Here is a 17,562-nt window from a genome sequence, read left to right as displayed (position 1 = left end):
CTTTATATAGAATCAAGGAGAATTCTCCTTCCTGTTGTTCTCCATCACATTCATCTGCATCTTCGGCAACAGAAGGAGCTTCTGATCTGCTCAGGAATCCTGAGCAGCATTTTCTCCATTATTAAGAGCAGCTCATTGGTACAAACACTTCAGTCAATGTGAACGTCGTCAAAACTTTGAACATCCCGTTGGTGACATTGATCAAGTAAACAATGTTTCTCTTTTCCTGTTTGCAGGAGAGCTCTGTGCAGGAGGAGGTAGAGATGATGGTGGAGAGTTTGTTGGATGTGTTGTTGCAGACGCTGTTGGCCATCATGAGTAAATCTCAGTCTCAGGAGGCGGTAAGAGGGCAGCGCTGTCCACAGTGCACGGCTGAGATCACTGTTAGTAACTAACAAATCTGATATTCTACTTCCTTCCTTCCTTCCTTACTTCCATCCCTTCATCTCTGTTCTTCTCCACCGGCTTGGCAGCATCCTTACTGAGATCTTTTCTTCATATTCTGTTTCTTTCCCAGTATCTTTCTGGAACTCTCCTTTTCTGCCATTGAGTGCAACAGTCAAGTTCTGAAAGCAAAATCACATAAATGTTATTCATAGAGAGATTAATTTCAACAATAACATTAAACCTTTGAAAATAGTCCTACCATCATCTCCAACATTAATCATACCAATGTTTTAAATTGAAAGACCTTTATAGACCTCTCTCTCTCTCTCTCTCTCTCCCTCCCTCTTTCGAATTCATGGCTTTGTGTTTATTATGTCTCACACTCACTCACTGACTCACACATGTCTTCATGCAGCTGAATTTCATTAAAACTGCACAGAAATGTCCCGGTCATATTTCTTTAACAAAAGAAAAAACTAAAAATTTTGTTTTGCGTGGAGATATGAAGCATATGTTTAGCATTTTATAGGGTGGGTTGTTGATTTCTTTCTGTAAAATACACATGCAAAATTACTTAATTTCTTTGGATTTTGGTATGAAGTATGACCCTGACGTTTCTTGACAGGTTTCGTTAGACTCATCCATGCATGTTTTCCTCACGTCTCTTATGTTTAGTCTGTTGTGACACTGTCTGGGAAAACTAAGATCAACAGTAAACTATTAGAACACAAACATACTCTGATCTATACTCTGCTGTATGGGTTTGCATCCTTTGATTTACACTCGCTTGCTTTTAATGTTTAATTATTAATGTATTCATCATATATTGCTTATAAACAGAACCCAGCAGAAAATAATATCATGTCTGTCTATATGTAGTTAAAAGAAAGCATGATCTACTCAGGCGGGAGAATTCACTGAGAATAAACTGCGCCCTTTGAAAGCATCACCTATTTGCAAACATTGTCTGAGTTTTATTGGCATCTGAATTGAGTATTTAAATATCGAAAGTATGTACAAAGAAATCTTGCATCAGGATACATGCCTGGTTAAAATCATTTAATCATTGTTTGAGACACTACCACTGCCATGATCACTAAAAAAAGTCTATATTTTGTGGCCGATACTATTGCAGTGTCAGTTGCGTCAGGTAAGTTTGTGTTGACGTTTATGAAACCGTCACATTCTACAAAGAGCGTCATTTACATGGAATTTACAGGCTTGGCTGCCCAATGTAGAACGACAGTGACCTAATATAAATATGCATATTGTGCCTGCTGTCATTGAATTGTGGGTGGTTAGTGAATCAGACAAAGAGATTTGCGCTAAAATACCACGCACTAGTCTCACATTACCAGACTTGTGATTAACATTAAGCCTAGTCCACATTTCAGCTTACTCTGGCCAAGAACTGCCCATTTGGACAGAAAGAGACCGCCTGACCAACAAATCATTTATATCAACTGATTAAAAAAGTTGTGTGAAGCCAGCTAGTCATATTCGATCTGGTGATTTCAGCAAGCGTTTCCATTTTTGTCTTCAAAATACTTCAGAAATTCAGTGAAAAGACTGTAGGCGGTCTGTGGCGTGCCATCTGAGGCTAAGACTAAGTGCCGCAACTGTTTAGTGAATTCATCCCACAATGTCTTCATGTCTCTCATTCATTCTGCTCCCCCGCTCCCTTTGGATGCGTTTGATTGTCTGTTTGATTGCCAAAATTAACAGATTGATTGGCTCACAAGGACTTGCCTACTTTCTAATTGGCAGGGGGAGTATGTGTCCTGCTTGTTGTCCCTCCTGCGTCAAATGTCAGACATTCACTTTCAACACCTACTAGACAACTTCCAGAGCAAAGAGGAGCTAAAGGTAAATTTCAAAAGTCAAGCATATGAATGTTTTATAATGAAATGCTTTCCTCTAACCAGCATGTATATATACAATCCCGTCTCTTGCAGGAGTTCTTGCTGAAGATTTTCTGTGTGTTCAGAAACCTGATGAAGCTCAGTATATTCCCACGTGACTGGAACGTCATGCGACTGCTCACCAGCAAGTGAGAATCGACCATTTTTCCCCCCTTTTTCCCCTTTCTGCTTCTTTCCAGAACGTTTTACTTAATGTTAAACATATTGTTTTGCTTTGAATAAAACTAATTTATTTCTCTGGAAATATCATAATTTGGGTACTTGTACAGTGGCTTCCGGGCACTTAAGTCACACTTACAATATGAATGTCATTAATGTGAATCATGAATGTGCATTAGACCAAAAAGTGGCATTTATTTTTACAGAGCATAAGTGCACTTTTGAACAGATATGTAAAAACTACCTTTCAGAGGTTTGTGGTCAGTAAAAAAAAAAAAAAAGGGGGGGGTTTCTGATTATCCCTTTCTCTTTCTTGCAGTATCATTGTGAGCACAACTCAGTATCTGTCGCCTGCTCTCCATAAAAGCTTTACGGATGCTGACTTTGATTTTAAGGTGTGTGATTGTGATGAACATCAACCTGCACACATTGCACATTGCGTGATTTTTAAAAAATACACACATCTCTTTTTTTAAAGTTCACATTCACATGTACACAAACATGCTTGATGTGGGCCTATATGGTGTCCTGCTGTTGGACACTCTTGGCTCTCTCTAATCCACTCTAATGAAGCTCTCTTCCCTGATCAAGACAGATGGTGCCACTAACCAGGGAGACTGGAAAAGTTCAAATCTCCTGAATTATTAATGAAGGTTATCTTTCAGAGAAAAACATGGCCCTGTCTGTCAGTGTGGGCTTTCACTGAATATCCCCTGGAAAGAAACAGCACATAGATCATTGTAGAGAAGCTTAAATCCAGAATACAAACTGGTTAAGGTAGTTAATAGTTGCAGGTAGATCAGTTTGACCAGTAAAGCCATGGTAAAACTAGCATCAGAGTGCCCAAAACAAACCATATACTGGTTATTATGTATCAAATATTTGCAAGTAATTAATTAACATATAATAATTCTACTGCATATTGAGATGTCAGTAATGTCAAAAGGTCAATATGAACTTTTTTGATGGCAAAAAAGGTTAATTTTCTATTGTCAATAGTGTGGATGTATGAAACAGCTCTCTCAGAAGTCACTTTCTATCCAAGCATTACTAGCTGAACCCATTGCGAAATCTGCTTGGGGATATATTTCACCCTCATGCCAAATTCCCGATTGCGTGAATTTCGCCAGCTAAAATTTGCCAAGAAACGGCAAATGTGAAATGGAAAATAAATGGAAGGTGTGTCTTCCTTTCTCGGAGGGGTTTTAGCTAAGACACAGCCACCAAAGAATCAATTAGTTGTGTATATCCATAGTAATGCTCCTTCAAAGCTTTGTCAAGATCTCTGTTAAAGAAATTTGGCAGCACAGAAAGCATCACAGTAGCATGACTAAGCGTTTATGTGTTTCTTTTTCCATCAGGTGTGGAATTCGTACTTCAGTCTAGTGGTGTTGTTCATCAACCAGCCCAGTTTGCAGCTGGAGACTCTGACACCAGCCAAGCGGAAGAAAGTCTTTGACAAGTAAGACTTGATCCTGCTTATTCACACACTGTAATGACCTTCAAATCTAAAGAAACTACAAAGACATCAATGTTGTTTGTTCTAAATGTATACAGATTGTAATATTTTCCTTCCTCAGACTTTCATTGTCATTTTGTTACAAACAGAAGGACAAAAATCGGTGGTTTTGTCGTCATGTCACAAATGCTGTCTGTAAAGCTTAAGTTGTATTTAATCCAGAATACTGATTTAATACTCATTTAATTATGAAAAAAAAAAAAAAAAAAAAAAAAAAAAATATATATATATATATATATATATATATATATATATATATATATATATATATATATATATATATATATATAAATAAAAATAATAATTTGAGTGTTGTAGTGAGGGCTAATCCATATTAAATCCATTCAGAGTAAATGCTACATCTCTTTGTATTCCATCTTTTTCTGTCTAGCTCTCCCTCCTTTTGTTGTTAGCCATGAGATCTGCATCTCATGATTAATAAATACGGGTTCCTTCAGCTACTGGTCAAATACTTCAAAAGAAAAAGCAGTAGATGCAGAAATGGACGGAAGTCTGCTGCATGGCATGCATCAGTAATCTTCAGCCTAGCATGTAGCTCTCCTGTTCTTCTAAGTCTGTTGTATGTTTAATGCATGCTGTTTGTATCTTACAATCTTGCACGGGTTTAGAGGAGTTTGTTTTTGTTGTTTTTGCAGGTATGGTGATATGAGGGTCATGATGGCTTATGAGCTATTTAGCATGTGGCAGAATTTGGGTGAGTGTTTTGATTCTCTCTCTGTCTTTTCTCTCTGTTTCATTCTCTTTTCCTGCATTTCTCTGCACATGCACAGACACAAACACAAGCATTCACTTGCTTCCGAAAAGCAGTACTGAACTCTTGAGGTGGAAGAAGGTACTGCACTGCAGAAATTCCCCCGTAAACCACCATAGTTGCATCAACTTTGGGAAATTTTGTCCCCAAAAAAAATTGATTTCAGCCTTTTTTTGTTTGTTTGTTTGTTTGTTTGTTTGTTTGTTTGTTTGTTTTATATGATGCTCATGTTAAAACTTCTTTTTTTTTCTTTTTTTTTTTTTTAAATAGATTTTAATCTTGTCCCAGACCCAGACATTTGATAACAAATGCAAAAGAGTAGAACAAACAAATGTTTTCTGTATTCATTATGTTAAATTGATTTATATGAGCGTTAAAGAAACACCTTGTCACGTGAAAATCAAACATTATTTTTTAATGAATAATCACGGTTGTCGGTTTGCTTGGTTTGGCTGCAGGTGAGAATAAGATCCACTTCATACCAGGAATGATTGGCCCATTTTTGGGTGTGACGCTCGTACCTCAAAATGAAGTCCGAAATATAATGATCCCCATCTTCCACGATATGATGGACTGGGAACAGAGAAAGAACGGCAACTTCAAACAGGTCCATTATACCTGCATCTGCTTTTCTGTCTTTTCTTGGCTATTTTTCTCTTACTCTGAGTTATGTTCCAAGGAAACAAACAAATACAACTATGTTCATTTTGACTCTACCATAAATGAACCATAAATTATAATAAATAAATGAAATGTTTATTATCATATTTTATTTATGATGTCTGTTACGATGGACATAGTGTACAATAAATTAATGAAAAGAATGGAATGAGTAAATAAATAAGCTAATGCAAAATAATTGTATATTCTTGAGAAATAATGCCATTTTGAAGTAAAAAAAAAATGAAATAAGATTAATATATAGAAATATTTAATATATTAATATGAATTTATACTATATATATATTAATATATATTATACTATATTAATATATATTTAATTGTAATGTAAAATATTAGTACAAAGAAGGATCATTTTATGTATGTATTTATTTTAGAAAGCATCTGATCCAATATTATTTGGCAATTTGGGTGAAAATAATGAAATAATAAATAATGTAATTTTCGGGGGGTGGGAGGACAAGCTATAAAAACTTTTAAGTAATATTAATAATTAAATTTTATTCTGGATTATTATTATCAATAATAATAAAAGTTTATATATATTACATTACTTGGTGCTACCTCCAAAAAAAGGCAAAAACCATAGAAAATTCTCCATTCGTCTGTCATCTGTTCATTATCGGCGCACAATTCAGTTCATGTTTGCGGTGCAGGTGGAGGCAGAACTGATAGACAAGCTGGACAGTCTGGTGTCTGAAGGCAAAGGAGACGAGAATTACAGAGAACTCTTCAGTTTACTGTAAGTGTACACACACACACACACTCACACACTCCCTCTGCCTTCTCCACTGACACACACAGCTACACATGCACCCGTTTATGTCGCATGTCATAACCTGAGTGTCTCTGATTTGCCTTGTGCTGCGGGATTATTAGAACTCAGCTGTTTGGGCCGTACCCAAGGTAAGAGGAAACTAACCCTGTTCAACCAGTCAGATGCCACTAAAAAGGATCTTCCTTTACAAGCCCCTCTTTTACCTTCTGCCCATGAAGTGACCTTAAAAAACTATGTATATGCGTGCCGTTCATGTCTAGTCTGCTGGAGAAGATCGAGCAGGAGACCTGGAGGGAGACGGGCATCTCCTTTGTCACATCTGTCACGCGCCTCATGGAAAGACTGCTGGACTACAGGTAAAACTCCCATCTAAGTGTGAGTGTTGTTTTAGTATTATTTTATATACTATTATAATACTTATTTAGATTTTGAATATATTGATATTTATGTATTATTTATTATTTTTATATATTTCTATTTAGCTATAATTTACTTTTACCGCAGTTTAAGTAACTTTAGTAAATCAACTTAATCTTATTTCAGTTAGCTGCCAAGGCAACATTTCTAATTGTCTAAGATTATGGGTCCTATAATACACCCGGCGCAATGCGACGCAAGGCGCAGCGCAAGTGTGTTTGCTAGTTTGCGTCCGGCGCCATTCGCATTTTCCCGTTCAGTGCCACGTCCTTAAATTAGTTAATGCATTTGCTCCAGTTAGTGCGCCCATGGGCGTGCTGGTCTAAAAAAGAGGTGTGTTCAGGCGCATTGCCGGCGCATTGCTATTTTAAGGAGCTGAAAATAGACTGCGACCAACTCAAACCTGGTCTAAAGTCTAAAGTCAATGGAGCAAATTTTTTTTTGTTAGAGCGCGTTGGTAGAAACTGTGCCTCCGGGCGCGTCCACAGTGCGCGTTGACTTTGCTTATTACACACAGGGATGCCCATCACACAAACATGCCAAATATTAAAAACAAAAGGATTACAGTGTAAAAGAATATTATTGTGTAGGCTACATAAATATAAAAATGTAATGATGAATAGTCATTACGTGTATTAGAATTAGGCTACCTATTTTCAATTCAGCCTATTACTACTTATAATGATGAACGAAATTGGCTAATTAATTGAACAATCATGCCAATACACACACATATATATTAACTGACTCATAGCCAAAAAATTCCGCCATGTAAATAGCAATCCGCCATGGTGCGAGCGCATCTCGCTCTTAAAGGGAATGGGAGATGACACTCTGGTTGGTTTATTGAACGTTACACCCATTACTCATTAAGAGAATAGGGACAACCCATTTCAAAAATGCGCCCCGGCGCACGGACCATTTTTTCCGTCATTAAAAAATAGCAAAAGTGGATTTGGACACGCCCTGAGTGCACCTGCACTGTGCGCTTTACACTTTGCGTTTAGATCGTTAAAATAGGGCCCTATGTTTTTCTTCTAATATTTATAATTATTATTATTATTATACTTCAGCTTGATTTCAGTTACCAAAAATGATTAATATTAGTTTTAGTTTCAGCTTTAATTAATGATACCACTATAGTATAGTACGTGGCATTAGAGGCACATGTAGTCTATCATAACTAATTTGTTTCACTTCCTGTGCACAATGCAGATTTTTCTGACCAATAGCTGCTTTCTTAAACAGGATGTGGCCATTTGACTGGCAAAGTGTTCAGCCACAGCTCATTCGACAGTTAATACTTCTGGGGACAAATAAAGTGGAAGTCTCTAGAAATTGTGTAGAAACCAGCCAATCAGATTTGATGGTCAGTGGGCGTGGCATTGTGTATCTACTAAGACTTTCTGTTTCTTTTGTCGGCAGAGATTGCATGAAAGGTGATGAGACAGAAAACAAGAAGATTGGTTGCACCGTCAACCTGCTGGTGAGACTTAGCCTTCGTTCGAACCTCTGTGAACCTAATATATGCTGTATGGCTTTTTTGCAATCAAGCAAAAGTAACCTGGTGATCATATGATGTCATTTTGTAGAATTTCTACAAGTCGGAGATTAACAAGGAGGAGATGTACATCCGATACATTCACAAGCTGTGCGACATGCACCTGCAGGCTGAAAACTACACAGGTGAGAGAGTTATTCAGTTACTTCACATTTGCACATTTAAAAACTGCATAGGCCACATCACATAGAATTGCGTTTAAAAACATGAGACGCAGGGCAGTGGAATGAAAAAACAATGCAAGGTCTACATGCACAGTTTTTAAACTTATTTTAATTTGATCGCCACATTTTTAGAACGCCATGTCATGTGCGAGACTGCAAAAGATGCAAATGTAACATTCAGACATCCACCTGGTGCATGTTTATATAGAAAACCAATGGAAGCATAAAAAGAAGCATAGTGGAATGCAAAATTGGTGCATATAACAGTGCATATAAAGTATACATTTTATCACTGTGTGTTTCCTAAGAATTAAACCCGTGACCTTGACCTGCTAGCACCATGCTCTACCAGTTTAGGTAAAAGAAAGTATATTACGCAAGAGTATTTCAACTATATCAACTGTTGTGTCCTACAGAGGCGGCGTTTACACTCCTGCTGTACTGGGAGCTGCTCCACTGGGAGGAAAGACCCCTCAGAGAGTTCCTGCACTATCCTGCACAGAGCGAATGGCATCGTAAAGAGGGTCTCTGTCGTAAGGTCATCCACTACTTCAACAAGGGAAAGGTATTTACAGATACCACTTTTTTTGTCCCGTAAACAACGTTTTACCATTTTTTTTGAGCAATTTCTATAAAATTCGAACTTAAGTTGTCCAAACACAATGATCCTCCTTAGACTTACATTAGAAAAGAGCAAAATATTGTCTGACAAAATGGACGTCAACTGTTGCAGGATTGGTCTATAATGTTCTTGAGACAAATGGCCAGTTAATCAGAGGAATTTAATGTACAGACTCTATTCACACTTCTGTGGATAATTTATGCCTACAAGTGGCACAATGCGACAAAAGCAAAGAGAACCCATTGTAGTCAGTGATACTGTGTACACTTTATCTATACTATTTCTGAAGTACTCCATGCCTTTGCGCTACTTCTGACATCAGTACATATAGATTTGGAATTTCTCTTGAGTCCAGACAGCTTCAAGCTGTTGTGGCTTTGCACCCAATCTGACGCTACTTCCAGTTCATCGCAACTTAAACAAATGAATTATTTTTTTCGAACTTTCAAACCTTATAATGAATATCAATGGGGTCCAAAAAAAGATGTGTTAAGATGTGGAAGTGGCTCTCAAAAGTAGTCTGATCAAAACAAACTAAATGATTAAAGAAATCATGCATTTGTCACTAGATTTAAGGGTTTTTTTTTTTTTTTTTTTTTTTTTCACTAGAAGGTTCAATTATGACATTTTGATTAAACATTACATAGATCTATAATATGCAAATATAGTATAGATAAGGCACATTGTAATTTCATGGGTACTTTAACATTTTTAACATTTTAAAAAATCAAATGTAACTAATTTTAATAATTGAATACTGAATACAGATTCACGTTTCTTAGATTAATTTGCATATTGACAGTAATCAAGGTGCAAACATTAAGTTTTTAAAAACTTGACTAAAACTTAACATACCAGAATTCTGCTTTTCTGGAAATGCAAATCTAGTTTTAAAATGCACATTAAACTTTCTGTCCTGCCATTGTTCACTTCCCAGTGTTGGGAGTATGGCATCCCGCTGTGCCGAGAACTAGCCTTCCAGTACGAGTCCCTGTACGATTATCAGAGTCTCAGCTGGATACGGGTCAGTGCTTTTTGATGTTCTTTTTTTTTTTTTTTTTTTTTTTAAATGTGAATATATGAATGGAGATTATATAACAGCACTTTGAGTGGACCACATAGCTATTAATGTACTGTTATGTATTATTCTCAGAAGGAGGTCAATGCTGTGTGAATATTTAGCTCTTTCTTTCTGTACAGAAAATGGAGGCGGCGTATTATGACAACATCATGGAACAGCAGCGACTTGAGCCGGAGTTCTTCAGAGTGGGATTTTATGGTCGGAAATTTCCCTTCTTCCTCAGGGTGAGCTATTGCAATATTTACACGCTATATTTGTCATAATTGTAAGGATTAAGGGATTGATTTTTAATTTAAAATAAATAAAAAATAAATAAGAAATGAAACAATTAATTATATAGTATTTATTTATAAATATATGTATTTATAGATTTTTTTTTTCTCTCTACACAGAATAAGGAGTTTGTTTGTCGGGGGCATGACTATGAGAGGCTTGAAGCCTTTCAGCAAAGAATGCTGGGAGAATTTCCACAAGCAATCTCCATGCAGCACCCTAATCAACCAGATGAGGGGATTTTACAGGGTGATGCTCAGTGTATCCTTCACCACAATAAAAGCATTAGATGTTTGTTTGTTGTTTGTTTTAAAGAAAATGACTAAATAAAATAAAATAAAAGATGATAATTTGGCTGGGCAGCCAAGATTTTGTCCATGGACATAAAATCTTTTTTTTTTTTTTTAGAATATATATACTTATTATTATTAGAATATTACATGGTTTGGGGGGGCTTTTAAGGGAAAGGGGTTAAGGAAATTGCCTTTTTTTTTTTTTTTTTTTTTTTGCATTTCAGTTCAGGGTGAGCCAATTTTCATGCCATTAACAATACGAAACCAAGCATCATTTATATTATTTCTATTGGTGTACAACAAAAGTAAGATAAAGGTTGTTTGAGTGGTAAATTTCATAGCAGATTTACTTACAAACTTGCAGCGAAACTTGATATTTCAACATTAGTTTGTAGTTTATTTGATTCTGCACTAAATATTTTGTATACCTAAAAAAAATGCTCACCCAAAAAAAAGTAATATTATGTATTTATAATATTATATACATTTAATTATATAAAATGTTCCACAACAGTAATCATTCATATGTTCATTCATTAATCAGTTAAACAATCAATTCATTCATTCATTCATTCATTCACTCACTCACTCACTCATTTATTCATTCATTCATTCAATCACTCACTCATTCACTCATTTATTCATTCATTCAATCACTCACCCATTCACTCATTCATTCACTCATTTCACTCACAACATAAAATTGTGATGGACTATTCATTTTTAGGGTCATCTGTCCTTTTAACCTGCTTGTTCGAAATATAGTAGCTGTTTTTTTCCTTCATGTAAAGTTCCATAGACCTACAGATCTACGCTGTGACTCCAGTTCCAGAAAACATTGATGTGCTACAGATGGACCGCGTGCCTGACCGCATCAAAAGTTTCTACAGAGTCAATAATGTCCGACGATTCCGTTATGACCGGCCCTTCCATAAAGGGCCAAAAGACAGGGAGAATGAATTTAAGGTGAATTTAAAGTTCTTCTCTCTGAAACACTAGTGGGTAAATGTATTTAACATCAGGCGTTGGCTGAAGTTGCATCATGTCTGCGTTTTTTCAGAGTCTCTGGATTGAGCGGACCACACTCATCCTCACCCACCCTCTGCCCGGGATCTCCCGCTGGTTTGAAGTGGATAAGCGTGAGCTGGTGGGTGACTCGCCAAACGAAGTCTGAATATATCATCAACATAATGAGGCCACCATTTTGGTTTGCCTTTTGAATCTCAAAGCTTTTCAGTCAATAATTTAGGAAGTGTCTTTGTGTATTATACACTGGTACATTTACCAGTACCTATTTATACTGTGTTTTAAGAAAAATTTAATTGAATAAAATGTTCATAATTTGTTCTGAGCTGATAGCATCATGGGCACGGTTTTGCTTTGACTGAAGTCCGAGTCCAGGTTTCTGTTCCTTTCCGATCCCACTTCTCTTCCTGTCTGCTCTCTGTACTGTACTGTATGAATAAAGGCAAAAAAAAAAAAAAAATCCATAATCGGGCTGAGATTTTGGACAAGATTTTATCCATAAACATAAAATGTTAAATTAGTGTTTATTATTATTATTATTATTATTATTATTATCATATTGTCCACTTAAATTGGAATATTGATGTTACATAAATAATTAATTAATTAAATAAATGTCTGATTTAAATTTTTAAAAGTTTACTGATTCACTAAGTTAAACTTTTTTATTATTAAAAAATGTAACTTTCATGAGCATTTCATAAGTCAAGAATGTACATATTACATCAGTTTTTAATATAATGTTGCATAAACTATTAAATAAATAAAACATCTGTAACTCACGTTTAAACTAACCAAACACTAAAATTATTTTCAATTTTTAAAAATTTAATGATTTTTTTTTTTTTTTATGTAAATTTCATGAAGTCATGGATTTATATACTTGATGTTTTTATTATGATGTTGCATAAAAAATGTATTAAATAAAACATCTGTAATTTACATTTAAACTACCCAAACACTAAAATCAATTTAAACTTAAAAACGTAACTGTAAAAATTTAAACTGTCATGAATTTACATATTAATTTTTTAAATGTTATTTTACATTAATAATTAAATGTATTTAATTAATAATAATATAACAAATCTCTCAATTGTTATACCCAAACACTAAACTCAAGATAATAATAATGTCACAATAATGTACAGATTCACTGAAGTGAAATTGAAGTATACATTGAGAGCACCTGTATTTACCAAATGTACGTCATGTACTCTAGGTTGAAGTTAGTCCCCTGGAGAACGCCATTTACGTGGTGGAGAATAAGAACCAGGAGCTGCGCACCCTGATCAGTCAGTACCAGCACAAGCAGCTTCACGGAAACATTAACCTGCTCAGCATGTGCCTGAATGGGGTGATCGATGCAGCTGTCAACGGGGGTATCGCCAGATACCAGGAAGTGAGTGGTGTACTCGCTACTGCGAACTCTACCAAATTTAACATTGCGAGGTTGAAATGAACATTGTTTCTAATTGTGCTTTAGAAACTTCACACTAGCAGCACTGCTTTCTTTACATTTCTATTGCGTTGACAAGATTTTTGTTGCTCAGATGAATGAACATCAGACATTCAGCCTTTATATAAAATAACAGATCATTATAAGTTGTTGAACGTTTTTATGCTTATTGTCTCGCAGGCATTCTTCGATAAAGAGTACATTAGCAGTCACCCAGAGGATACAGAGAAGATCACTCAACTCAAGGATCTGATGCAAGAACAGGTGAACACAACTTCTTCATTTTAACAATGCAATGAAGATTTTGAAAAGGTCAAATAATCATCCTTATTTAAACCCCATAGGTTCATATCCTCGGTGTGGGTCTGGCCGTCCATGAGAAACTGGTGCACCCGGAAATGCGTCCCCTGCACAAGAAGCTAATCGACCAGTTCCAGATGATGAGGAGCAGCCTCTGTCATGTGAGACCTCATACCTGCTTCTTATGAAATGACAGATTTGTCAACAAAATTTTAATTTTAACCCAATAAATAAAAATTTAGATAAAGACCCCAATAAATCAAAATGTATTCAACTTTTATTTAATTTATATTATTAGATTTTATTATAAGTAAGAAAATAAAAAAGCAAGTTTGTGGATTTAGTCCATGTCTGTTAGTTTGAGGTACAGTTATTTATTTGTTATTTTACACCTAGAAGTTTAAATAAACTTAACATTTTTAGGAAAACAAGCCAAAATCATTGATGACTCATCCTGCACTTTTGGGCGTGTCCAAATATTTGTCCAATCAAATGCTCTCTAGAATGACAATATGCTAATTGCATCTATGATGTAACCTAATTTCTGGTTAGGTCCAGTAATGTCCAAGCCATTCAATATGTCATGCCTCAAACTTCCTGTTTGAATAGGAAATGCCAATGTAGGAAAAAAAATGTGATTTTGAAAGTATTTCATGGGGTCTTTAAATACATTTTGATTTTCTCACTTCATTCTTTGTGTAGATTCAGTATCATACGATTTCTTTTGTAAGATGAGCATGCATGTTAAATTAAATATGTGTTGGCATCAATGCAGACAGTGTGGATATTCAGAGTAGTGTTTCTATGTGGCCCTGCAGGGCCTGCCCGGTCTGGATAAGTTGAGTCCGGCCTGCTCAGGGGCGAGCACCCCACGCGGCATTCTCGCCACTCACAGTCCCATGAGTCCTGAAAGTATTAAGCTCATGCACAGACACAGGTAAGTACACCCTTACAGATACCGTTCTGCATGCACACAGATGTATCTATTGGATATAAACTATGTATACAAGCCCGAGAACATATTAGAGCATGAACAGTGTAATATGTGTTTCAATTTTTACAATCTGATGTATGTATGTAGTTTTTGTGGTATTTGACAGCACAATACAGATGCTGTAGATTGAGCTTAGCTATAACATTCCTTTAATTTAACAAAGCCAATCAAATTCATGCACAGATTGCACACTAATGAAAATCCATTGAACATACTTATTATATATGAGTGCAATATACTAAGTAGTACTACTTTTATGAGATATAATAGCTCCATGATGTGATGCCAAAAAGAAAATAAATATGGGAACTCTTTATGTTCTTAGATTTTTATTTTAAATTTTTAGATAATATATTCTATATTTATGCTTAGTTTTATATTTTAATGAATGTATTAATTTGTATTACATTCATTTTATATCCAGATTTTTTTATTTACTAATATTATTATTATTATTATCTACTCTACCAGTGGACACACATACTCATTTTTTAGTATTACTTTTTCTTTATCAAAAATAATAAAAAATACTGTCTAAAATATTTTCTAACTCACCCATTTAAAAGAAAATAAACAAATTACAACTTTTTATTTATCTACAAAAAAAAAGAAAGAAAAAAGAGTGTTACAATTAAAATTTTAGTATAATTTATTATACTATTATGTTTTTTAATATTTTGAATAGGCTTTTACATTATTTTCAGTTTTCATATTAATTTTAGTTTGTTTTAGTGATTTTATTTGTTAATAATAATAAAAAAAAAAAGGTTTAGTAACTTTTGTCATTTTTAGTAACAAAAATTATTTTTAATACTTTTATTTTTAGTTACCAATAACAACCTTGGTCCAAACTTTGTGTATTTATATTCAGGATTTCATTATTCCACATGTTTATTTCATGTGTTGCACCTCACAGGAAACTTTATAAATCATATTGTATTGAATGAATTTTTGTAGTCTGTGTGTTCTACTCACATGTGAGTTATAGAGAGATCCCTGCTCTGTAGACAGAGTCCTTCCTTTCTCTTCACAAACACTCCTCGACCGTGTATTCCTCATGAACACGCGTACACACTCATGCTGCCCACCCTGAACACACTAGCTTCAGCTCCGCCACGTCTCTCTCATGTCTCTCTGTTTGTTCCTCTTTCTCCTTCTCTCTCTTCTGTCACTTTACCTCACATATGTTTGACATCTTTCTGTGTGCATGCTTTATACTCCTCTTTCTTTCTCCTTTCTTCCTCTTTTTCGTTCATACTTGCATGGCTGCCTGTGTTCTATGACCCTACAATCTCTTTTCTTCACCTTGATTCATTTTCCTCATCCCTGCATGCATTCCTCTTCCTCCACACTTTCTCCTGCTTTTCTTTTCCATCCCTGTATTTCCCTTCCCTCTCTTCCCCCTGTCTCGCTCTCTCTTTCTGTCTGTCTCTAGCCCTCTGAATGTGTTGGGGTCTGTCCGCCACTCCTCCTCTTCTCTCTCCTCTCACACCTCCAGTGAGACTGGAAACTTGCTCATCCTGACGGACAGTATGATGGAGCACCCGGAGGACCTCTACCGTATGCAGGTGGGCTACATGAGCTCATAATACACACATTTGGTGTACAAGTATACCCTAGTGACCAACCAAAACACCCAAGCATCCATTTAAGGCACACAAGCATCTATCTAGCAATATCCTAGAAACCACCTGCCACCTAGCAGTGTCAGTGCCTTTGCACCACTAAGCAACACCACAGTAACCACTCAGGACACCCTAACAATTACCTAGCGGCTCCTTGCAGTGCCCTAGTTACCACTTAGAGCACTGTATAAACCTAGCATCCACCTAGCAACATCTTAGCAAACCACCCACCACCTAGCAATTCCTAACAACCATCTGCACAACAATGCCCTAGCACTGTTTGGCAACCACCAAGAACATCTAACCTAACAACCTCTTAGCAATACCCTAGCAATCACCCATACTATCCTAGCAGTGTCTTAATGTCTTGTGACACTCATAGCACCCTAACAACCCATTCTAACCTAGCAAACCCCTCAGAACAACCTAGCAACTGCTTAACAACCTCCTAGCACTGCTTAGCAATATCCAAGCAACTGCCTAGCAGCGCCCTAGAAACCATCTATCACCTAGCAGTACCCTAGCAATTTCTCCGAATAATTTAGCAACCACCTAACAACATCCTAGCAATGCTTAGCAACACCATTGAAAACACCTAGATCATCCAACCTAGCAATACCCAACAACCATCCATAACATCCTAGCAATGTCATTATTGCATATTTCTAGCACACTAACAGCAACTAATTACCTACCAATACCCTAGAAACCTTTTAGAACAACCTAGAAACTGCCTAACAACACCCTAGCAACACTTGAGCAACTGCATAGCAGCACGCTAGAAACCACCACCACCTAGCAATTCCCTGACAACCTTTCAGAACACCCTAAATTCTTCATAACATTACTAGCATCACATATCAACACCACAGAAACCACCCATAATATCCTAGCAACACCTTAGCAACCTTTCTCTGCCAACCTTTCAGAACACCATAGCAACTACCACAAATATATTATCTGGTCTTTTAAAGTACTGTTTCCCACCTGTGTAACATTTCAGCCCAGTCCATCATCATCCAGTTTGAGCTCAACGCATTCAGCTCCATCTCAGATGATCAACTCAGGGCACGGCAGCATCAGAGGTAAGCAACAATAAACTTTATAATACCACAAGTTTTTGGTGTTTCCCAACTAATGTTTGGGAACTATAACGCATTGTGATTTGAACATTAATTTACTGTAATGATAATCAATATCTTCTAGATTCACTCAAAGGAACAACTAAGCTCAAAGATGACTTTTCTAGTCTCAATGTACAAATCTTTTACAAAAGCTCTAAACTAAATGATGTTTAATTTCCTTTTTCTCCAGTTGGGTCCCCATCACTACCTGACAGATACAGGCACAACCGAGAGATGTTGATGCTTCTACCACCACACAGGGACCGTCCCAGCAGTGCCATGTACCCCAACATAACCGAGAATGGACAGGTGCGTCTACCACAAGATGCAACTAATTCGCATTTTCACAAATCCATTAAACTTTGTCAGAAAATGATAGGACCTCAGTTTTGAGGGTAAGATAAT

At 36.1% G+C, this 17,562-nt stretch overlaps 1 protein-coding gene across 11 annotated transcripts in view; it reads left to right on the top strand.

The window, feature by feature from the left end:
- Window positions 1-17,562, top strand: part of dock3 (dedicator of cytokinesis 3) — a 276,148-nt gene that overhangs the window by 242,200 nt on the left and 16,386 nt on the right. For 6 of the 11 annotated variants that reach the window (XM_067395896.1, XM_067395895.1, XM_067395900.1 and 3 more), the window contains 25 exons: window positions 11-138; window positions 237-383; window positions 2,155-2,253; window positions 2,343-2,437; window positions 2,788-2,863; window positions 3,830-3,930; window positions 4,644-4,702; window positions 5,218-5,366; window positions 6,097-6,182; window positions 6,479-6,574; window positions 8,061-8,121; window positions 8,228-8,321; window positions 8,777-8,925; window positions 9,920-10,006; window positions 10,183-10,287; window positions 10,456-10,597; window positions 11,429-11,595; window positions 11,690-11,776; window positions 12,878-13,057; window positions 13,295-13,378; window positions 13,459-13,575; window positions 14,212-14,351; window positions 15,844-15,976; window positions 17,037-17,118; window positions 17,348-17,466. In XM_067395896.1, coding sequence (XP_067251997.1) covers window positions 11-138; window positions 237-383; window positions 2,155-2,253; window positions 2,343-2,437; window positions 2,788-2,863; window positions 3,830-3,930; window positions 4,644-4,702; window positions 5,218-5,366; window positions 6,097-6,182; window positions 6,479-6,574; window positions 8,061-8,121; window positions 8,228-8,321; window positions 8,777-8,925; window positions 9,920-10,006; window positions 10,183-10,287; window positions 10,456-10,597; window positions 11,429-11,595; window positions 11,690-11,776; window positions 12,878-13,057; window positions 13,295-13,378; window positions 13,459-13,575; window positions 14,212-14,351; window positions 15,844-15,976; window positions 17,037-17,118; window positions 17,348-17,466 — 2,783 coding nt within the window. Of the gene's footprint in view, window positions 1-10; window positions 139-236; window positions 384-2,154; window positions 2,254-2,342; window positions 2,438-2,787; window positions 2,864-3,829; window positions 3,931-4,643; window positions 4,703-5,217; window positions 5,367-6,096; window positions 6,183-6,478; window positions 6,575-8,060; window positions 8,122-8,227; window positions 8,322-8,776; window positions 8,926-9,919; window positions 10,007-10,182; window positions 10,288-10,455; window positions 10,598-11,428; window positions 11,596-11,689; window positions 11,777-12,877; window positions 13,058-13,294; window positions 13,379-13,458; window positions 13,576-14,211; window positions 14,352-15,843; window positions 15,977-17,036; window positions 17,119-17,347; window positions 17,467-17,562 lie in introns of those variants that run through there. The other 5 variants (XM_067395903.1, XM_067395897.1, XM_067395898.1 and 2 more) reach the window with 4 other exon arrangements.

This window comes from Chanodichthys erythropterus, chromosome 10 (assembly GCF_024489055.1).
Source record: "Chanodichthys erythropterus isolate Z2021 chromosome 10, ASM2448905v1, whole genome shotgun sequence".
Lineage (NCBI taxonomy): Eukaryota > Metazoa > Chordata > Actinopteri > Cypriniformes > Xenocyprididae > Chanodichthys > Chanodichthys erythropterus.
Note: the sequence above shows the minus strand (reverse complement) of the source record. Positions and strands in the feature narration are given on the sequence as shown.